The 24,130-nt window shown below is 42.1% G+C and overlaps 1 protein-coding gene across 1 annotated transcript in view; it reads left to right on the plus strand.

Moving 5' to 3' along the window:
• Positions 1 to 24,130, plus strand: part of LOC136427060 (uncharacterized) — a 107,706-nt gene that overhangs the window by 26,316 nt on the left and 57,260 nt on the right. Inside the window, exons 5-7 of the mRNA XM_066415777.1 lie at positions 2,099 to 2,231; positions 4,656 to 4,778; positions 5,160 to 5,236. Of these exons, the coding sequence (XP_066271874.1) occupies positions 2,099 to 2,231; positions 4,656 to 4,778; positions 5,160 to 5,236 (333 nt within the window). The remainder of the gene's footprint in view (positions 1 to 2,098; positions 2,232 to 4,655; positions 4,779 to 5,159; positions 5,237 to 24,130) is intronic.

Below are 24,130 nucleotides of genomic sequence, written 5' to 3' on the forward strand. Positions count from 1 at the left end.
AGTACATAATTCCCAGAAAACTTGCCCCAGCTGACATCAGCCTCCGGGCCATGTCCCTGGTGCTGAAGGACTTTCCATAACCGCCCTGTCAGCATCCCTGGTGCTGATGGACAGACCAAATGGCACCCTGCCGTTACCTGCATAAGCCCAATAGGCGACAGCCATTTTCAGAGTGCCACTTCAAAATTCGCTCTATTCAGGGTTTTGGTGGTCAGAAAAATGTAAAAGGACACTGTAGGATCTACATGTAGTCCATAATTCCAGCAGGGTACATAATTTCGCCACCATGAAAAGATACATCAGCAGATTTATGTAACAATCGAAACACTGTCGTTTATTGAAGTTCAAGTTTATTTTTATACGTTAACATTCTTATCTGAACGTTTTATGGATGGATCGGTGATCAATGTTTCCCGGCTTTTCCCTGTCTTCAACAATGTTGCTTTGGAACACTTGCGACGGAAAGTTGAAACATAACCAAACTCAAGATTGCTGCGTGGTCGGATAAAATTGTCACAAAATGAAGTCAAAAATTTTCAGGACCATTTTCCGCGCATTTCTTGTGACGATACAGGCAACATAGGGCCTGGCAGGGAGTCGCACACGTTGTGGTAAATGACCTCACAGGGACACGGGCCCTGCCGGCAGTAAGCAAAAGGCACGCAGACGTCAACAGCTCTGGCCCGTTACGCAAGGGCTAACGATCTCACGCTGTGCGGTCTAAAAATATACTGAAATCGTGTGTGCATGTGGCGCGGGGATTAGCGCCCAGCAATAAACGTTTTGAATTTTTGCGAAAGTCGCTTTATGGTTCGAAAATATTGCAAATAAAGACCGCTTTCGACAACAGGTTTCAAATTTTTTGTCAAACTACAGAACTATTTCGAATAAATGTCCCTGCGTTCTTGACACTTTTTCGAACAGAATATTAAAATTGTTCATAGTTTATAACAATTTGGAAATAATCCTAAGATATTACAAATGTAGTTTAAAAACCTGTGCGGTGACTTGGAATGGACTCTATTAGCACTTTTCAAATTGAAAATTACCTACACTACACAGATTTAAAGGGGCATATTGTAGAATCTGGTGGGCAAAAACTACAAATAGTAAGAATTTGAAAGATCTACACTAAGATTCACATTTTTAACTTATTTGTTACTCATTTCCAACATATTCCCGTCATTTTGTCACATTTCCACCATTAATAAACGACGAAAAACGCCAAACGTGTAAAATCTGGTGCATTTACATATTAACTTGCGTCCCGCAAGTTAATATGCAAATAAGCCAGCGTAGAACGCTACGAAAAATCTGAATCGACCGTTATGGTCGGAGTTCGAGCGTCACAGGAAAATCACCACAACTAAACAAACTTCAGAACGTCGGGCGTTCGATCGCGTGTTCGGTGGTTCGTCGGAATGTTGGACAAGATGGCGGCCAATTCAAGCGGCGGCGGGGATGGCGTATATAATTTTTTTCAAGACGTTCGCACGACACTACAAAGTCGCATCCTTACGTGATGAATATTGCTGTGCAGTGTAATAAGGTAGATTCAACTAATGATGTAGAAAAATAATCAAAACCAAAGGATTTTGTTTTATGTTCATGTCGCAATATGCCCCTTTAAGGAAGCATGAATCATACTGAAAACCATAATGGAAATCATAGATTGCAATAAATTCTTTCTATCATTTACTCAACATCAAAACATAATGTGTGATTAATATTATTATTATTATTATTTGGCAATCCTGGCATTTACATGCTGAACCAATAAATAAATAAATGAAATATTATTTTCTTTTCTAGAAAGATATACCCAAACTGGAATTCTCAGAAGGATTTTAACTTTTGTAAACTTCCTTCCCTTGCAGCTTTGCCCTGCTAGGTCCCTCACAGTGTGATACGTACAGACTGATTTCTCCACTTACATGATTGTATAGCAATCATCACTAACATGTATGAGACTAGCCCCCTACTGAGGTACATAGCCGGTGTGGCCCAAGGGCTGTAGAAACTGAGATGGGCACTGCCCCTATTACACCAAAAGTTGTGGGAAGGATTTTAAAAAATTAAAAACTTCCTTTCCTTGCAGTTTTGCCCTGTTGGGTCCCCGACAGTGCGCCACGTGCCAACACGGCGTCACCCTCCACCGACCCCAGACTGCCGTGGACGAGCTCATCGTCCAGAGGGTGGCTGAATCAGGTCATCTGAGATGTCAGACTAAGGTTTGTTTCTCTCACACACCAGTTTTATACAGTAGGTACAAGTTGCATAAATTTCTTGAACTCGAGTTAGAGCGCCCTGCATTAGGGAGGCACGGAAAAAGAATAGCAGGAGGAGTTCTATCATTCTTGAGAAAGACATTGTCAAATAAAGTCGAAACAGGACAAACTCCGTCACGGCGCTTTCATTGTCCCAAAGCTACGAACGATGTATACAAGCTTCGTAAGGTTTCATCCACTCACGCACCTATTTTTTTCGACAAGTGTGTTGGGATCATTAATGTGCTTGAGGTGTGGCTCTCCTCATCGTCCAGAGGGTGGCCAGAGCAGGCCATCTGAGATGTCAGACTAAGGTTTGTTTCTCTCACACACCAGTTTTATACAGTAGGTACAATCTGCGTAAGGTTTGATCCACTTACACCTGAATGGACCCCTACTCTTTTCAATAAGTGTGGTGTGATCTTAAATGCTCTCGAGGTGTGGTGTCCTCATTGTCCAGATGGTGGCTAAGGTTTGTTTCTCTCACACACCAGTTTTGTACAGTAGGTACAAGCTGCGTAAGGTTTGAATCGCTTACACCTGAATGGACCCCTACTCTCTTCAATAAGTGTGGTGGGATCTTTAACATTCACAAGGTGCGACTCTCCTTATTGTCCAGCAGGCCATCTGAGGTGCCAGACTAAGGTTTGTTTCTCTCACATACCAGTTTTATAGAAAGTTTATTGCAAATTCCTGCCCGTAGGCTAATTGCAAGTACATGCATGTGTAACACGGAGTAGACGCACAGACAATGATAACAATATAACATATGACTATTCTAGTCTTAACTACTGACACTAAGTTCTAACTCATTGGGTTCGGCTTCTTTTTCCGAGACAGTGGAAGACGAATGATCCCCCTTTTTCTGTCATGTGGGTTTTGTGATGTTAAGAGGAGAGTAGTTTTGTAAGGTTTGAGCCGCTCACACTGGAATGGACCCCTGCTCTTTGCAATAAGTGTGGTGGGATCTTAAACGTTCTCGAGGTGCGGCTCTCTTCACTGTCCAGAGGGTGGCCAGAGCAGGCCATCTAAAGTGTCAGACTAAGGTTCCTTTCGTCATTGAAGGTTTAAGACATCCAGGCAGTAAGATATGCAAGATGCTCAAGCAACAGGATAGATTTGTCAATAGATTTCAGACTGCAACTTCTGTTTTTGTCAGTGACAGCGAATGCTGTTTGAAATATCTGACTGTTGACAATTCTATACACTGAATAAATGTTGGGTCTTGCGTAAGGTTTGTTTGTTTGTTTGTTTCACATCACCAGAAACCGCCTTTAGGCATAACACAATAGTTTTTGTACAGTAGGTACAAGCTGCATTAGACTGGACTGTAAGTTTTGATCCACTCACAACAGGAAGGGCCTTTATTTATTTTTTATTGACATTTACAACATTTGTTGAAGAATTGACATGACAGGTGACTATATCGCTGTGTCGAGGTGTCGACCCAGAGCCCAGACTGTAAGATTTGATCCACTCACAATGGGATGGACCTCTACTCTTTTTTATAAGTGCGGTGGGACCTTTAACACAAACACGGGGCCTCTGGCTTTAAGTCCCAACTGAGACAATTTGTGGAAGTAAGACACTCTGGTAAGGAGAGTGTCGTCTCATTAAGACTGTCCTGCTGTTTCTTACGGGGATGTCCCTGTAGCTCAACTGGCAGCAGCCTCACAGTTGAGCTTCTGGCTCCAATCAGCTGGTAACTCAGAGACCCCAGTTCCAATCCTGGGACAGGACATCTCAAATCGATCGAAGAAGACAATTTGTGGAAGTAAGCGCAGCAGTAGGGTCTGGGTTGGCGTTAGGAAGGGCATCCAGCCGTAAAAACTCTTGGTAAAGAAAAGACTTGCACATGATGAGGAGTTCTGGGGCTCCCCCATCCATGTGCAAGCACGTCCAACCCCCATATGATGGGGAATAAAATACGTAAAATTGGGGGGAGAGACAGAGAGAGGGGGGGAGGGAGGGGGAGAGAGAGAGAGAGAGAGAGAGAGAGAGAGAGAGAGAGAGAGAGAAGACACTGTAGAAAACTATAGGAGCTAGATGAACCCGACATAGTGAAGAATTAGAAGAAAGACCGATTGCAGCTGCAGGGTGTTCAGACCTCTGCAGCAGCAGAGCACAGTGGACTACTAACTTAAAGACGCCGCGGTAAGGAAAGTGTCCTCTCATTAAGACTGTCCTGCTGTTTCTTTGGGGATATTCCTGTACCTCAACTGGCAGCAGCCTCACAGTTGAGCTGCTGGTTCCAATTAGTTGGTAACTGTCTCCTGGGACAGGACATCTGAGAAGGAACCAAGGAGACAATTTGTTGAAATAAGACGCTCGGTTAAGGAAGGCGTTCTCTCATTAAGACTGTCCTGCTGTTTGCTTCCTGACATCCAGGTGGGAAGAGACGAGGCCAAGAAGCTGCAGGTGTTGGCCGAGGAGGGAGGATGCGGCAACTTCCGGGCGTTTGAACCTGTGACCATCAGACATCTGGAGGAGGAAGATGCTGATCAAGCTGTGGTACGAGTTGTAGTGATGATGTCTTACATCTTAAAGTGCTTGTTAACATCTTATTATAATGGTCTTGGTTGAGATGAACTCTTATTCTTAAGGAAGTCAAAGAAAAATAATGAAAATCACCAGAATGCAGCACACCAGTCCAGTGGCACTAAAATAAAACAATGACCAAGCTGTGGTACGAGTTGTAGCGAAGATGCACTGTCTTACATCTCAAAGTGCTTGTTATTAACATCTTATAATTGTCTTGGTTTAGATGAACTATATGGAAGTAAAAAAAAATTTAAAGAAAATCACCAGAATGGAGCATACCAGTCCAGTGGCACTGAAATAAAACAATGACCAATTATGGAGATAATAATAATTATGTTTTGTATGTTTCAGGAGAAGCAGAGGTGTCCATGCCCAGGGTTTAGTGCAGGGGACCTGCAGAAGTTGCTGAAGCAGTATCATGGCCTGAAGTGAGTTGTGTGTGCTCTTTGGTGGGAACAATTAACGGGTTGTGACGTCACAGAAAGGTCCCCCCCCCCTTTCGCTAGTATGGCTGAATGTCCTTTATGAGACCATGAAGCTAAGAGTATCTACAATATTGTATGTATTTTGTGATTTTTTTTTCTTGGCTTGAAGTGAGTTGTGTGTGCTCTTTGGTGGGAAAAATTTAGCAACGGGTTGTTAAATAAGATTCCTCTAATTTGAGAGAGTGTCAAAACATTTTGCTGTAAGATATCTCACAACCTGTCTTGCCCAGAACCAAGAAGTCCCGCGTCGAAACCACTGGTTTTCCCCGATTTTGTGATTTTTTTAACTTAAGAAACCAATTATTCTTTTTTCTTACTGTTTTCTGAGATTAACTACATTTCTGGAAGGATTGACATAATGGGTGCCTTATTCAGCTTTTCAAGGTGTCTAACCTGAGACCAAACTCACAAGGGGGCTGTCAAGGATTCAAACCCAGAACCTTTAGATGCTAAATGAACAACCCTAAAGCCGGTGTCACAATACATGCGAGCGTCGGCCGACTTTTTAGATCGCCCGAAGCTCGCCGAATTTCAAAATCGCCCGAGCGTCGACCGTATTTTCCAACGAAAATCTCGGGCGACGTCCGACGAACACTAAAAACTAAAACTCCCCCATGAGATGGTACCATCTCTTAGACATGGACGAAGTCAGTATCGACTAACCTGGTAACAGGCCAATATCTTGATCAACTTTTATTTCTAAAATTTGCCCGAAGCCTGCGTAATCGACAGGACGTCGGCCGTACTTCGGCCGAAAATGCATATTTGAAGCTCGCCAACACGTCGGCCGAGCTGAATTTCTTATTTGTGACGGGGGCTTAACCACAAGACCACCATGCCACCTTGTGTAGGTCTATTCTGAGCCCTACTGACTCAAGGAGCACCTCCTCTATTCCTTCAGATTATTTCTGTTCTTGGGCCACTTCTGAGTTAAGTTAAAATCCTCCCACACCATTATTGATGTATAGGGCGGTGCCCATCTCCGTTTCATAGCCCTGGGCCACACTGTGGTGCAATCACTGCAGCAGGGGGCTAGTCCACTGGCAGTGAAGTGTGTTTAACTTCCATACTGTTTCAGAAGTATGTACCATTTTTATGAAGTCTTTGGTATGACTCAATGCACCTCTTGTCCAGAGGTGTCCTACCCGGGGCTTGAACTCCAGTCCTTCTGGTCCAAGTCATTTGAACCAGATGTGGTGAGAGGCAGAAGCGCAGACCACTACACCACAGGGACATCCCGGGCCACCTCTGAGACCATTATAAAACCCCTCTAGGTAACATGCCCCTGGACCAAAAGGTTTGGACTTCGAATCTGTCGCCGCTGACCCGACATGCACACTACTGGAAAGTGTCACAGTCCTAAGGACATGGTCTACTGTTCTGGGAGCTTTTCAAAAACAGCTAAGGATTATCTTCCCGGTACAATGAACTTGTGGATTCTGTACGTATAGCGTCTGTCTTTTCTGTCACGACCGGTGGAGAGAAGCTCTTCAGTAAGCTGAACAGGTTTGAGATCACTTTTCCTCTCATCCCTTCAGCACATTATTCAGGTCCATGTGGAGTTGGGTGCCTGACTAGCGACCCTCCACAGATAAAGATCCACCTAACCTTGACCGAGCTGGAACCCTGTCCCTTGGCCCCTTCTCAATAAATCCGGGTTACCCCCGAGCCAAGTGGATCCTGTCTGGAGCTCGGCACGCCTCACCTTTGCCAACCCTCCCTGTACCATTACACGGACGCTGCACTTCCGCCAACCTACGGCTCAGGAGATCTCACACACCAATCCCACCTCGCACAGGTCACAACATCGCCGCCACGCTTCCTTAAGACATCCTCAAGTACTCATATTGGTTCTGTGACCGGTAGTGACAGACACACTCCAGACTGCCTATAGAAGACAACAGGGGACCAATAAAATCTGGTCCATGTGGACAGGTGGTTGCTATAGCCAGGATTCTTAATGCTTGTGTCAATGCAGAAAAGTATCTAAGGGACCACAAAGAAATTTGTCACATTCATTTGGCTTTTTGTGGCAAAGATGCGTGCTTACAAAGTGCTACAGGACAGTTCTGTCACAAACTGTCCACCACATAGTTTCACACTTTGTTACAGGTGCCTATGGGATCCTCAAAACTCAAACCAATGTCCATGTATGCTTTCTTATAGCTATTATGACCCATTTGCCATGTGGATCAGTTTACATTTTGTGTGTTTTTACCTGGAGTCAATGACAATGGAGGCATCGTTTTTGGTGTGTCTGTGCATGTGTGTGTTTGTGTTTTCGGAAATTTGTGGTCAGCATTATTAGTTATAAGAACCTCTGGGTGGATTGTGATGATATTTGGTATGTCAGTCTTGGGAAGACAAAGCCCAAGGTTGACTCCAGGCTACCTGGCAACTTCCCATGGTACTGCAGCAGAACTTCTGTTTTTGTACCTTTTCTCCTGGAGGTGTTTTTTTTTGGTGGCAGATAGCCTTTGACGTCGGGAAAAAGCTGCATAGGTTGGGACCTTTAGTTTTATTCATGTTCAAAGGACGTACAACTTGTAGTTGCGAGAAAGGACCCCATAACATGTAGTATTGTATGCAAGACCCTGGCTGATATGGTGACTTCTTGCACTCCAGTCCAACCAACCAGAGCACATGCATGGTCACCGACAAAAGGAGTAAAAAGAAAAAAAAGGTTACCGCTATATCACACGATTTGCGCAACTCCGTCTTATCTGATCTTGCACACCGGCTCAACCAAGGCCATGTACTTCAGCATATGTGCTGCCCATCCTCCTGTGCAGACCTGATAGTGACTTTGGGGATCCTGGTGAAAGTTTTGGGTCAATCTTCCCGAAAATGTCAATCCCTTATTGAGACCCACGAGTTACAGCTCAATATGGCATTTCAGCTGGTCCAGTGGTTTTCTATGGTCCGTATTACTCCCCCCGCTATCGCGTATTCATACCTGTCGAGTTTATAAAGTCTCCGCGGCGGAGATTTGTCGGGAAAAGGGCAGTACCGAGTCGCTGGGCTGTGGGCGAATCGAAGCCGTGCAATGCGGGGCTTTGTGCAAAATTGAGGCTAGACGGTCGGCTCAAGACCAATTTCGTAGTGTGTGCCCAGAAGATTTAGGGGGGTTTGCTTCAGCATGGGTTCCTGACATTCTTTAAGCAAGGGTTATCAACTTTTTATTCAAACGTTGATGGCAATTGACTGGTGTGATTTCTTTGGGACAAAGGTTCGCCCTTACTCCATATGAATATAAATAGCATGCATCTTTGTTTTCTACATTGTGTATTTTGCTATAATCAAACAGTGGGCTGATAGTTAAACTCTCCATAGCGACATGTATAGTCCAGGGCTATCAACTATCTAGTCAAATGTTGATGGCAATTGACTGGTGTGATTTCTTTGGGACAAAGGTTTGCCCTTACACCATATGAATATAAAGAGCATTGCATCTTTGTTTTCTACATTGTGCATTTTGCTATAATCAAACAGTGGGCTGATAGTTAAGCTCTCTGTAGTGACATGTATAGTCCAGAGCTATTAACTTTTTATTCAAACATTGATGGCAATTGACTGGTGTGACACCCATTGCTCCTTTTTGACAAATATTCAAACATTACACACAACAAAAAAGAGTTAGCTATTTTGGGGAGCTTTCAGGACAAAGTCTGTCTCTTCATGAAGTCAGATCTTGTCTTGGAGTTCTCTTGTCACGTCACCCATTGCCCCTGATCTCAGCGTATTGTTTCCATGTCCCTTCAAACTGTCGGTACATCTCCCTCTCCTGAACCTTGTCTGAATGCCGCAGACATTAAGATTCCTAACAGTGAACCGAGTGACATTCATGTAACGTTGGAGTTCAGACCATATGCCAGGAGGTGCCGGGAGGGTCCCAGGAAAGCCGAGATGCGCTCTGAGGGGATAACTCGGACGGTCTTGGGTCAATCTTCTCGAAAGTGTCAATCATGTGTTTAGGCCCTTGAGTTCCAGCTGACATGGCATTGCTCAGGGTTGAGTGGGTTTGTATAGAGAACATTACCCCTGCCACCTTCCTTTATCTACCTAATATTCTACAGACACGGCTGAGTAAAGCCTTCTTTTCTACACAATGCTCGTCTTATCTGGGGAGACTGCAGAATGCCCTTGTCCCTTGGTTCTTGCTTTGTAATTCTCAAGTCAAGTCAAGTCAAAGCCTTTATTCTACTCAGGCAACTGACGAAACTATTCTTAACCCTCATAAGTTTCATTGATTTCTTTATGTGAAAAGTTGTCTTGTTCTTCTTTAAACTGCTGGTGCAACATCAATTTAAAAAGAATAAATGTTATAACACAGTAGTGTTTGGGAAATATAATGGTTCAGAAGTGCTTTATTCATGCTCTACAAAAGATGTCATGTGTGGAACCATCTATTCATATCCTTGTTTAAGTTCACAGCTGTAGTTTTTCCAATGAGATCAAACCACAACTCTTGGTTTACAACAGTAACGTTACTTTATTAATTTCTTTTAAATCATCCAAGTGGCATCCAATGGTGGCGTCTGTGTGGCATAGTGGCAGAGCATCTGGCTATGAACCAATAAGACCCAGGTTCAATCCCCAGTGGAGTACCCAGACATGTCCGGACATGCACCCAGACGTTGTGCCCTTTGGAAAGGCACTTACTAGTAACACATATTTCCCATGTCCTAACCCCAGAAATAGGGTTTGGGTTGGCGTTAGGAAGGGCATCCAGCGTAAAAACTCTTGCTACAAAAAAGCCTTCACTTGATGAGGAGTTCTGGGGCTCCCCCATCCATGTGTAAGAACGTCCAACCCCCATATGATGGGGAATAAAAGACGAAAAATTGGATAGAGAGAGAGATAGAGAGAAGTCATTCTTGAGAAGATCAACAAATTCACAAGAGATTGAATGATTTAGGGGTATGGATAGTTTTGTGGTTAACTGAAGGCAGATGCCCCTAATCATCTTTTCCACATCTTGTAGAACACGTTACTTTCTTCTCTACAGTTGAGGTATGAGGTTTAGTATGCCTTTGTGATGTAGGAAAATGACCTGATGAGGGACAGGCATGATTACTAGACATGAATACTGTCCTTGGTGCTGAATATGAAGCTTTTTGTACTGGAGAACCGCAGAATGTGATTTCATCAGTTAGGCTTCACTAAGTTCATTTTAAGGTGAATCTATAGCAGTCGGACATCATAAAAGAGGAGGGCAGGGAGGAAGACTAGAAGATGACCTGTACAAGTGGCCACCTCTACATAAGGGCCACCTGGCCATCGTAACCACTCTTTGATGGTCTCTTAGATGATTTTTTCCATTGGCACATTCAGTCAAGTATTTAGAATCCTGTTCGAAATGACCACCTGTCCACATAGACCAGATTTTTTCAGTCCCCTGCATGGTCTTCTTGGGCAGGTTTGCCTATCTTCACTGCTAAGATTAAAGTCAACCCATGTCCATTGAAAAACGGAGCAAATCTGTCTGATATTCAGATGACACCTCGGGATCACAAGTTCAGAAACTTACAGGTCAGACTTCGCCGACGGTCAGCCCAGTGCTTAAGACTTAAGTGCTGAATATTGTTTCTGCATCTGACATGCTTCAGTGCACCTGTGGATGACACCACACATCAGGCCTGAGAAATTAAATGTGCTGTTTCTGGTTACGGAACTAAAAACACATACATGTAGGATCGATTATGCAGGGATTCTCTCTTTTTTTTTTAAATTCTGCTAAAATGATCCAACAAAATATTAATACAGTTGTACAATATATATTCTTTAATTTATAATATCTAGACGTTAGAAACTCCTCCAATGATTGTAAAATCCCATTGTCATCCCATACTACTACACCATCTTGTATTAGATAGATAGATTAGCCTAATAGAACTTTAGTTACTAGTATGTACCAGTGGATGCCATACTTTGTACCTTGTACAATAATTGTGCTATAAAGTTATCAATATTTTTAATCTAATGTTTAAAGCACAGTACAAAAAAAAGATAGGGTCGGTAAGTAAGGATTCTCTCTTTTTTTCTTAGATTTCTACCGAAGTGACCCAATAAATACATTACAATGTTTACTGTACATTCTTACAAGAAGTCTGAGAGAAAATATGCCAGACTTATTGGATTTTGTTTTGAATTTTCATCGCTTAGATGTTAGGTCGAAACTTTTATGTACCTTGCTATCGGCCTACCCAACAAAAAAAAGCAGCTTTTTGCTAGGGTTGGTCGGGTAACCGGAAACAACATTTCTTCCCAGGCCTGACCACTGTAACCGTCGCCTGACTGAAGTGACGACCTCGCTTGCCAGAGGCTGGAATTTTCTGCTGTAATAACTTGTACCAGACTTGGCCTCTGTCATTGAAGTTTTCATGCACACTTGACTGCCCAGTGACAGGACTGACACTGGAAAAGTTGATTCTCGATATTACTGGATAAGCGCAATTCCGCTTCTTTTATAACATTTTGCTCTCTTTACATACATTCCATTCAGCTGCTCCTTGTATATTTTAATTTGAAGTCACTTCAGTGAAAGATGCCTTGTCGTGTACTATAAATAGGGTCGGTATGTATGGCACAATATTTGAGATATTAAATATGTCACATGATTTAATGGCATGAAAGAAGACAAGTGGTAACAATTCTTTTCCTGTATACTGCAAATTCATTTATGTTTGTAGGACTAAACTTCACAGTAGGAAGGAAAGGGAGGTTTTCGACGTTTTCTGTTGTACAGTAGAAATACAAAACATATATATCGCAGTGTCGTGATTCTGAGTAAGATATCACAGCAAAAATAAAACCACTGTGAACATTTCCAGATTCACGGTAGCATGTAGAGGAGGGAGGTGTGTCGTATTCACAGTAGAACTTTAATCTTTCAATTTCCCAGGGTGCCCGAGCTTATTGTGTTTTGTCGGCAGGTTGTCACGGAGATGGGCAGGTTTTGTGGGAAATTGGTTTTCTGCACACTCGACTGCCCAGTGGCTGGACTGACACCGGAGAGGTTGATTCTCTGTATTACAGGATAAGCGCAAGGTCACTTCTGTTATGACATTCCGTTCTCCCGACATTATCCTGCAATGTAAACTTCATATCTCCCATTAGTCCCACTACACTTGTCCTGCATGGTTATGAGTGTACATGTGTCCTGACAAGCACCTAAATACTGACACTATCTTATAGTTCATGAATGAATGAAGACTTTTTATTGTACATTCTTGCCCGGAGGGGCTAGGTACAGGTCGTCTAACATGAACCTAACTAACATGTAAGTGACATATACACATGCATGTACAGTGAAATATATACAGTACATAGTTTAAACATACATGGCAGACGAAAGTGATAAGCTACTAGTAAGCTAATCCAGTAGAGTCAAATTCTTCTTGCTTCTTTATACATGTGTAGATGTATGAACATTAACATGTTTCTATACAAGGTTTGTCTAGACGCAATCTTTATCGTACATTAATGCCCCATTGGGCTAAATACAATCATACAAAAGCATGTACATGTAATGTAATGTAATGTAATAGTCAAGTCATCTAGTGAAATCTAATATGAATCTAAAACATTGGTTATAAGTCTACTCTAAAGAACATGGGCTTACATCTAGCTTCTTCTTGTCTCTTGGAGATGTTTGGGGGTGAAGGAAGCTTTGAGAAGCTTAAAGTTAAACATTTTGTGATAGATCTATTGATGAGGGCAGCTGCCTCACAGCTGAGCTCCTGGTTCCAATTTGTTGGTAACTTGGACACTCAACAATCTTGGGCGGGACATCTCGGATGGGGCTGCACCTTTCTTTTCAGAAGGGACGTAAAATGGGGGTCCTGCGTTCGAGGAGGTGCCTCGAGCAGGTTAAAGGGGAAGGGCTAGCAACTCCTCCCTGTAAAATATACCCTGCTATTGAAACAGCAAGGAAACTTGTTGCCCTATGTACCACTACTAGGAACTACAAGGGTCTGAATGAAGAATGGAACGAACAAACAACCAATGAGGAGGGCCGTGTGTAGACAGTGCATTCAGGAAGACCTCACAGATCAGACAGGAAGTGGCATTAGCGAAGGGCTCACCCAGATTTGCTCCTTGTTATTTGATATCTAGGCTGTCATGGATGATCCATCAACCCTTAATCGTGCGGCTGTCTCAACTTGTTCTGTCACATGTTTCACTCTCGCTGTCACTGTAGAGGCTAAGGTTGTCGGTGAGAATTACATGTAGATATCAATTAGTATAACTCAGCTGACAAGCACTAGAAGATGGGGAGATATTGTATTGTAATGTTTGTTCCGGAGGTTGGGAGTTCAAATCCTGGCTTTTGATAGTCTGCACACTAACTGGAAAGGGTCACAGTCTACAGGAGGGTAGTACACTCTCCAAGCAGAGGAGAGATTCCGGCATGTTTTTGACGTGTTGTTAGGCGTTTTTTTGTAATTTTGTTGAGAAAAAAAATTTCAAAGTAGAAAGCCCGACAAAAACGCGTAAAAACACGTCAAAAACATGCCGGAACCCCTCCTCTGCTTGGAGAGTACAGGAGGGAACATTGAGTTGTGGTGCACTGTTCGTTATGCTTGTCGAAAAGAGCTAGGGGATATTCACTGTTACAATGAACCTGTGTATGCTGTACATAGCATCTGTCACAACCATTGGAAGATTGGGCTAAACTGGTTCTGGATCCCTTTCTCTCACTTTCATGCTCTTTTTTTGGAACTTCTCGGAGTTTAAGCCCACAGTTGAAGTTGTTGACTATGTATCCATCTGCAAGCTCTGGTGACAAACTAGCAACTTTTTCTCCACGTACTTGTACAAAGTTCCTGGATTAAGATGCGAAACTTGGAGTTTGAGCTCCACTGTTGAGGTTCTTGATGATTATCCATCTAAAAGCTCTGGTGACAAAACAGAAACTTTTCTACACATACATTGTGTACCTGTGCAAAAGTTAAATCCCTTCAGAAAGTTTTGTGCAAAGATAAACGGCAGTCGATGTTCAAAAGATTCAATGTTCTTAAAATGTTCTACACCATTCACCCATCCCATCATCGTTGTTGTGCGTCGGTTTTGGGAAAGATGACCCTGAAAGAATCAATCATGGCGATCTGGCCACAGCCCTCAGACCAACTCTTCTGTGCCATAAATTTGAGGATGACATCATTGATATCAGATTAAGATGCGAAACTTAGAGTCTGAGCTCCACAGCTGCGTTTGTTGATGCATCGATCTGCAAACTCTGGTGACAAAACAGCAACTCTCCTACACATCCATTGTGTACCTGTACAAAGTCCAAAATCCTTGTGCAAAGTTGCGTTCAGGTATAAAAGGCAGTCGATTTTCAAAGTTTGTAAAATACCCGACACTATTCACCCATCATCATTGTTGTGCGTCGGTTTTGGGGAAAAAATGATTCTAAAAGAACCAATCACGGCGATCTGGCCACAGCCCTCAGACCAACTCTTCCGTGCCATAAATTTGAGGATGACACGTTGGATTAAGCGGTGCAACCTGGCGGTGGGATGACATTACTGATAGTCTGGGCTGGGGTAACTGGATTAGGGTTCTTTGTGCCGGAGATAAAGTAGGTGCCAGTACATGGACCCGTGGATGGGTGATAAGACCCGACATAATGTGCTCATGCGGTAATGTATCCCTGCCACTTGCCTGTCAAAGAAAACTAATTTTCTAGCTGGGAAACTTTGTGCGAAGGACCTATGAGTGATGTGTTATTATTTTTCGTGATGCCGGGTGGCTTAGGTGGTTTTTGTTGGCGGGATCACGGCGGGACTCCGGGGATGACATGGGGCGCTGGCGATAAGAGAAGCCCATTTTCCATGGTCTGGACAAGGCAGACCTGTCAGCGGGGCTTTGGTCAAGTCTGGCGGTAAACGCTGCGGCGGCCGGAGTTTGAGAACTTTGTAAATAAAATCTATCTTTTGCTGTAGATTTCAGTCTGGTGGTGATCGTTGGGGTGGCTAGTCTTGCAAAGTTTGTAAATGAAAAGTGTATTTTGTTCTACATTCTAGTTGCTAAGTTTGTATTTTGGACAAGGCGAACCTGTCAGCGGGGCTTTGGTCAGGTCTGGTGATAATCGCCGGGGAGGCCAGAGTTTGCAAACTTTGTAAATAAAATCTCTCTTTTGCTGTAGATTTCAGTCTGGTGGTGATCGTTGGGGTGGCTAGTCTTGCAAACTTTGTAAATGAAAAGTGTATTTTGTTGTACATTCTAGTTGCTAAGTTTGTATTTTGGACAAGGCGAACCTGTCAGCGGGGCTTTGGTCAGGTCTGGTGATAATCGCCGGGGCGGCCAGAGTTTGCAAACTTTGTAAATAAAATCTCTCTTTTGCTGTAGATTTCAGTCTGGTGGTGATCGTTGGGGTGGCTAGTCTTGCAAACTTTGTAAATGAAAAGTATGTTTTGTTGTACATTTTAGTTGCTTTTTTTTGTATTTTGGACAAGGCAGGCCGGTCAGCAAGGCTTTGGTCAAGTCTGGCGGTAAACGCTGCGGCGGCCGAAGTTTGCGAACTTTGTAAATAAAATCTATCTTTTGCTGTAGATTTCAGTCTGATGGTGATCATTGGGGTGGCTAGCCTCGCAAACTTTTTGAGCTTGATGAATAAAACATGTATTTCTTCGTACATTTTAGTTGCTATTTCTGTATTTTGAAACCTGTCAGTGGGGCTTTGGTCAAGTCTGGTGTTGATCGCTGGTGCTGCCAGCCTTGCAAACTAAGTAGATGAGAAGTGTATTTTGTTGTACATCTCAGTTGCTATATTTGTATTTTGGAGAAGGCACACCTGTCAGCGGGGCTTTGGTCAAGTCTTGCAGTAATCGCTGCGGCGGCCAGAGTTTGCGAACTTTGTAAATAAAATCTATCTATTGCTGTAGATTTCAGTCTGGTGGTGATGACTGGGATGGCTAGTCTCGCAAACTTTTTGAACTTCGTCATACATTTTAGTTGCTATTTCTGTATTTGGGATGGACAAAGCAAACGTGTCAGAGGGGCTTTGGTCAAGTCTGGAGGTGATGGCTGGGCAGCAAGTCTTACAAACTTTGTAGATAAGATATATAGTTTGTTTAGGTCAATGAAGATTAGACGTCCAGGACTCATGATAAGGTCTGCAAGGTAACAGTTACTCAAACTGTATGGAATTTGGAAAGGGTCGTTGTGTACTTTGTTGTACATTTCGGTTGCTTACACATGTAGTTGCATTGTTTCAATTTATTTCGTGAACTCCAGGAAGATTAGTGATACATCACTAATTGTTTACTTAACAAATTGATAAAGCTAATCAAATACAAGAACACACTTTGTTAAAAGAAGTAGATTTATATTCACCTTCTTTCATGCATCATCGTACAGGTGATACGTGTATGTGAAAGTGAAGTTTGGTCAAGTCTGGAAGTGATCAGTGGGGTGGCTAGTCTGGCAAGTTTACAGACTTTGAAAATCCTCAACTTTGTTAAAAAGGGGGAGTCAGATCTGCAGTATTTTTCATGCATCTCCATGCAGGTATTGTATAGAAAGAAGTAAAAAAAAACTATGAATTATTGCAGCGTCTCTGCAAAATGGGTGTTATATAGATACCAGTTCCCCCACTTTCATACTTTCAACATGTGACTCTATGACATAACGCAATTGGGCAAACAATACTTATTATAAGCAAAGTATACTTGTAAGGTACATATGTTATTGTGATAAAGAAACAGACTTTTTTGCGATACTGCGTTCCTAAATGGCCACTCATCATTCCTCACAGCAAATCATGAGGATCAGATCGATTCTCTACACTATCTTGATTAATTTTTACCTCTAAATGTGTCCCAGCAGCGCAAGAACAAAATGCTATCTTCTATTGTGTAGACTCAGAAAGATATCTCTAGATCTTCCATACTATGATATAAAAGTCGTCTCTTGTCCGTGACACAGACGCCTTTTGATAAGAAAAATGATTTTCTGGACAGCAGACATGATGTGGCGTCAGATCCACTGGAGAAGAATTTCCATACAAGGCCGGATTTAGCTGTCTGCCTGCCTCATGCATGGGACTGCAAATCCCAGCAGAAACTGTCAGAAACTTTCTTAGATAAGGCCGTACCAATTTATTTCCTTGCTCCTTGGACATTGGAAAGTAAGAGTTTAGTAAGCGGTCAGTATGAAAACAGTCTAGGCTGGAAGGAAAACTTTCATCTTACCACTTGTAAATTCACTCCCTGAAACTTTGTGCACCAAGATGCAGCCCTCATATGTTTTAAAGTTATGTTTCAAGTAATGAGCATTATTTTCTTAAAATCCGAGAATATCCAAAAAGCTCAATATAAAATTTGTGTCGCTTTCTGCTTGTTTACGAAAATGGAAAGCCAGTGGTAGCTACGGAGAAAAGTGCCCAGGCTTGGGAAATGCACTTTTGCATTGTTCTGAATTTACAGTAAGATGCCACTGAAAAAGATAAAAGCACTACCAAAATTTAAAGATTTTAAGTATTATTACATTGTTGCCGAAAGTGATTTGAACTTTTGACATGCTCCCCTTTGATACTGCAGTTACCAAGAACTTTTGGCATGCTCCCCTTTAATACTGCAGTTACCAAGAACTTTCGACATGCTCCACTTACCAAATACTACAATTACCATAAGACACATGTTGTTTCTTACAAGTCCACACACACACACATTCATGCATACAAAAATCACCCACTTAATGACATTTCCATGCTGCAGAATTCCCCATGATAAGATCAGACAGGCTTACATCATAATTTGAAGGGTAATAGTCTGTGGTTCGGTGTCTGGGGAGCAGACCCCGGGTCCGCCCGTGACAAGTCACTGTAAACAGATGGCGTCAGCGATAGGTAAGGTAAAGATAAAGCGGTTGAACCTCAGACTGAGGCTTTTTCGTTTGCTAGGAGTGCAATGTGGCTTTGCTACATGGCTCGCATGTCAAGCCAAGCACACCAGGTTGCCCTTACTCTATGCGATAAGTGTGTTGGGTTCTTTTACGTGCAGAGGTTTAACGCTTGAGGCTTATGCCCGAAGCTCCCTCATATATTGGGCCGCCAGCTTTACGCCACCATCCGAAATGACGAATGCAGGCCCTTACAACATGTCCGAGCTGGGGCCGACCCAGGGATCAAACTCCGGCCCACGGATCCACAGACTTTGACCCAGATGGAGTTAGCGATAAGACAGGCTGGAAAAAGGACAGAACGATTTCAGGGGATACAAGAGATAGGAATCAGCATGGAAGGGTTCAAACATGCAGTCTGAGGAGTACATTTGACTTTTAGTTCCCAACTTCATAACTTAGGCCACACCAATTTAAATTCTTGGTTAACAGATATTATTTTTAATTTCAGCACACAAAAAATCATGAAAACAGAAGGCTGGGGTGAAAACTTGCACCTGACCCTGTTCACTCCCTGAAATTGTGTGCACCAAACTACAAACTTTCCTCTGAGATTCTGTTTGCATGTTGATTTTCCAATCTAGCATATTTTTTTTTTGTTGGCCAAGAAATTAAAATGGTGTGGCCTTATGTACATGTGTATGTACAAGGTTACAACTGTGGTACGATAAAGTTCTTTCCCCTCTAGCTGCATTCACTTCTAACAGTAAATCTCTCTGACCTGTAAATATTTGATTGGTGCATGGAGTAACACGGGGCCAGCACTTTCCTTTACACTCAAACCTGCCCAAGAAGACCACTCAGGGGACCGATAAAATCTGGTCTATGTGGACAGGTGGTCACTATTGATAGGATTGTTAATGCTTGTGTCAATGGGAAAAATTATCTAAGGGACCACCAAAAAGTGGTCACATTTACCAGGTGGTCACTTGTACAGGTTCGACTGTAAGCCAAATGACCTGGCTAATTCAGATCCTACAACCAAGAACATCATTTAGAGCTACTGACCCAGTTTTCGTGTTCAACTAGGAAGTCTCAAACAAGGTGTGACAATGGAAATTCTGTTATTTTCCATTGTAGCAATTTGAATGTCGTTGTTATAATTAATGGTCAGGGACAGGTTGTGATGTATGACTTGGCTTACTACTGCAACAGGTTCAGTACCATGGACAGGGCCACAGGAATGTGCTAGAGCCAAATGTGGTTAGTATGATAAATGATAGGGTACTGTGTAGTTTTTTGTAAACAATGCTAGCTTTCACATATTTCTATACTTTTTGGGACTTTTTAATTCAGAAGCGTATCAAATCACATTCATGTATATATGCCAACATGGTTTATGAAGAACTACACAGTATACCATCATCTACTGTCCCTTGCATTATTTTGTAAATACAGTGAAATATGTACTTGTGAATGTGACCACCTCTACATGAGGATCACCTGGCCATTGATATACAGTTAATTGTAAACCTGTACAAGTGACCACCTCTACATAAGGACCACCTGGCCAATGTGACCACTTTTTGGTCGTCTCTAGATAATTTTTCCCACTGACACAAGCGTAATCCTGTCTATAATGACCACTTGTCTATATAGACCAGATTTTATTGGTCCCCTGAGTGGTCTTCGTGGGCAATTTTGCCTGTAGTAAGACTAAACAAACTCATGTGAATGGCTCATGTTCTCTTTCATGGCTTTGCTTACAGGAGGTCACTTGGCAAATACTCTCCTTATCATGTATGTAGGAAGGCCAGGGCCGGTATTGCACCAAATATAGAGGGATTAAAGCGCTCTCCAGCCTTAGCGCTTTCTGCCGTTCTGGTGCCGTGTAATTTTAGCTGTGTCTGGCGGATCATTAGTTTTCCTAATGAAAGAACTTTCCCTGGAAGTAGGTGCTAATTATGTAACCCACCCCTGCCATTAGTAAACTGTGTAACCACTGCTTATATACACAGTTCCCTATCTTGATGCAATTACCTTCTTGATCTGCGGAGGCTAAAACTGCGCCCATCGATTGTTTTTTGTCTTTTCTCATGTAGCAGAATTAGAGGTACGATGTTCCGCGAGGCGTCATAAGTCATCGATCTCGGACCTGTACATCTTGTACTATCAAATTTCCTATCACTGCCTGGGTGTAAGACCCATTAAAGACCTGGTAGAATTTTGTTTTATTTGGCTATTCAACTGCACCTATCGTTTGTTTTTGTCTTTTCTCATGTAGCAGAATTAGAGGTACAATGTTTCGCGAGGAGTTATAAGTCATCGATCTCCAACCTGCCATGTATGAACATCTTGTACTATCAGATTTCCTGCCACTGGCTGGGTGTATGTAAAGACCCAATAAAGACCTGGTAGAGTTTTGTTTTATTTAGCTATTTAACTGTGCCAATCACTTGTTTTTTGTCCTGTCTCTTGTACCAGAATTAGAGGTATGATGTTTTGCGAGAAGTTTCTCTGATCTGCCATGTACTATTAAAATTCCTACCACTGGCCGGGTGTAAAGACCTTGTGGAATTTTTTTTTATTTAGCTGTTAGCCTTAAACTGCACCTATCAATTGTTATTTGCCCTTTCTCATGTACCAGAATTAGAGGCGATGTTTCGCGAGCAGTTGTAAGTCATCGATCTCGGGCCTGCCTTGTGCTATCAAATTTCCAGCTTCAGTGTAAAGACCTGGAGGAATTTTGTTTCAAACAGGCCCCTTGATTACGCGATTAATTCCAGTGGCTTACGCCGTTAGCCCGCAAATTACGCCTCGTCTCCTCGTATCAGTACTTAGGAGTGACGGGCTGTAATACCAGCGCCGCCTGACCGTGCCTGAGACGCCGCCGCCGCGTAATAATTGGTGTTAAGAAGAAGCCACTAGATCACTGAATTAATTCCCCTTGATTTCTTCATTTGACTCCAATTACTAGCGGGGGTCCGCGTGCGAGGAGCAATCTACAGTTGCCAATTTCAGGTGCCAATGGCCACAGACAGGGATAAAAGAGGTGTTGTCCGGTGTTACCGTAGATCTTGGAATTTTTCTGTTCATTTTATTACTGCAGTTTTTGCGATGACCTGCCCATAGCGAATTTGTGACACCGCAGATATGTGTTTCCAATGTATTACTACTGCACTGCAGATTGTTTCAGCAACAAACTTAAAACACTGCACGACACCTTTCCGCAAAATAAAACCACCTCGTGAGTAAATGAATATACAGTTATACTGTAAATGCATTTAAATTCGAATGGTTTTTATTTCGCGCTAAGACAAAAATGGCGTGTTCGCTGTGGTTTTAAGTTTGCGTCAGCGCTTAAGGCACATACTGCTACAGTATTAGACAATAGTGTTCACCGTGGTTTTAAGTTTGCATTGAAATGGTCGCCGCAAAAACCGCAAACATAAAACCACCGCGAACATTTCTGCATTTACTGTATATATTGTATGGAGAATGGGTTCCTGTCAGGCTAAATAGGCTGTTTTTTTGAAGGCATGAAAAAGTGGGAAGCCAACTTTTTACAATGTCAAATTTACTAATAATGTTATAAATGCCTTTTTTCGATTTTTTTCTGACGTCTTTAACCATCAGACTGCTAAGGAAGCTGTTCGGCATCAAGTTTGTATCTTTGGTTATAAAGTTAGGCAGCAGGTAGAAGGTTGAAATAAACATGTCTCCTGCAAACTCTTAACAAATCAAAAAGGGCCAACATTACAACACTCCAGCTGGAGAGAGACTGTGTCCAACTTGTCATAATGATATTGAGAACGAATTCCACTTCATGATGGATTGTCCAAGCTATGACAATGACCGGCAGATATTGTTCCAATCTATTGTATGTAAGTCCGGTAAAATGCTGCCGCATTCCAAGACAGAAATATTCAATATGATGTTGTCATGCCCTATTCATATATCCACCTATGTAGGCCTATTTATATACAACTCTATGCAAAAACGAGACATTATTTTACATTCCTGACACAGAATACTATCATCGTCACCATTACATTTTATACTGTTTAAGCCATTAGAATGCATATTAGATCGATTGTTACTCATTTTGTAGATAAGTTCTCTGAAAATGTTGAATATTAAGTAATAGTCGATTGTTATGCATGTTTATGAATTCTTGCCATACTTTGTACCATGTACAATTGTCGTGCAGTAAAGTTCTTCTGTTATTTGGGGAATATTTCACAAGTTAGGGTGCAAGGATGTTCCTACAATTTTGCACTTAACTAACCTGTGGTTTGAAATGAGAATTTTATGGGACAGGTAGAAATGAATTGAGTAAAAAAAAAAGAATCAAGTGTGTCATGGTTCTACCCAACATTGTAACTAGACTGCTTTATTGACATTCAATCTAACTTGTCTATAATTGTGACTTCTAAAGAGACTGGAAGAAAAAGGTCACAGTAGAGTAAAACAGGTGGCCATTATAGACAGGGTCCCTAATGCCTGGTCAATGGGAAACTGCCAAAAAGTGGCCTCAGTGGCCAGGTGGTCACTGGTATACATGACTATTGTGCTGATGTAGTATTCTGTTTAGCATAGTATAGTATTTTATGATATAGTATGTTAGTATAGTACCATGTATTGTCCTTTGTGAACATTTCAACATTGTGGTTTTGTGCTAAGCGTTGTCCAAGAATGACTTGCGTTGCCTCGTAAATATCTTGGGACGACTGTTACAGCACATCTTTGTCACCAGTTCATCTACACGTAACCTGCGGTCTGTCAGTTGACATGTGCATCACATTCTCCCATCCTTTTTAGCATAGTATAGTATTTTATGATATAGTATTAGTACTATGTATTGTCCTCCGTGAATGTGTCTACATTGTCTTGGGATGACTGTTACAGCACTTCTTTGTCACGAGTTCATATACGTAACCTGTGGCCTGTCAGTTGACACATGCATCACATTGATGAGTATTCCTCCCATCCCTTTTAGCATAGTATAGTATTTTATGATATAGTATAGTATTTTATGATATAGTATAGTACTATGTATTGTCCTTCATGAACATTTCTGCATTGTAGTTTTGTGCTAATAAGCATTGTCCAGTTAATGTAACAGTTGTACTTCTTTGTCACCAGTCCATCTACGTAACCCGCGGTCTGTCAGTTGACACGTGCATCACATTTATGAGTATTCCTCCCATCCCTTTTAGCATAGTATAGTATTTTATGATATAGTATATAGTATTATGACATAGTACTATGTATTGTCTTTTGTGAGTATTTTTACATTGTAGTTTTGTGCTACGCATTGTCCAGTTACTGTAATAGTTGTACTTCTTTGTCACCAGTTCATATACCTAACCTGCGGTATGTCAGTTGACATGTGCATCACATTCTCCCATCCTTTTTAGCATAGTATAGTATTTTATGATATAGTATTAGTACTATGTATTGTCCTCCGTGAATGTGTCTACATTGTCTTGGGACGACTGTTACAGCACTTCTTTGTCACCAGTTCATCTACGTAACCTGCGGTCTGTCAGTTGACACGTGCATCACATTGATGAGTATTCCTCCCATCCCTTTTAGCATAGTATAGTATTTTATGATATAGTATAGTATTATGATATAGTACTTATGTATCGTCTTTCGTGAGTATTTTCGAATCCATCCAATCGTCTTTCGTGAGTATTTCTACATTGTAGTTTTGTGCTAATAAGCATTGTCCAGTTAATGTAACAGTTGTACTCCTTTGTCACCAGTTCATCTACGTAACCTGCGGTCTGTCAGTTGATATGTGCGTCACATCCTCCCATCCCTTTTACCCTTGAAGTATAGCCGCAGCATCTTGGGCATGACGGTGATAAGAGAAAATCGCGGGGCTTGTCTGGCCAGGTCCCATCAGTGGCAATTTCCTTGCCTTAACCTTTGCCATGAGAAATCCGGCTACTCTATATTCATTGGTAATTTTCTGCTTTG

Source organism: Branchiostoma lanceolatum, chromosome 2, assembly GCF_035083965.1.
Source record: "Branchiostoma lanceolatum isolate klBraLanc5 chromosome 2, klBraLanc5.hap2, whole genome shotgun sequence".
NCBI classification, from domain to species: domain Eukaryota; kingdom Metazoa; phylum Chordata; class Leptocardii; order Amphioxiformes; family Branchiostomatidae; genus Branchiostoma; species Branchiostoma lanceolatum.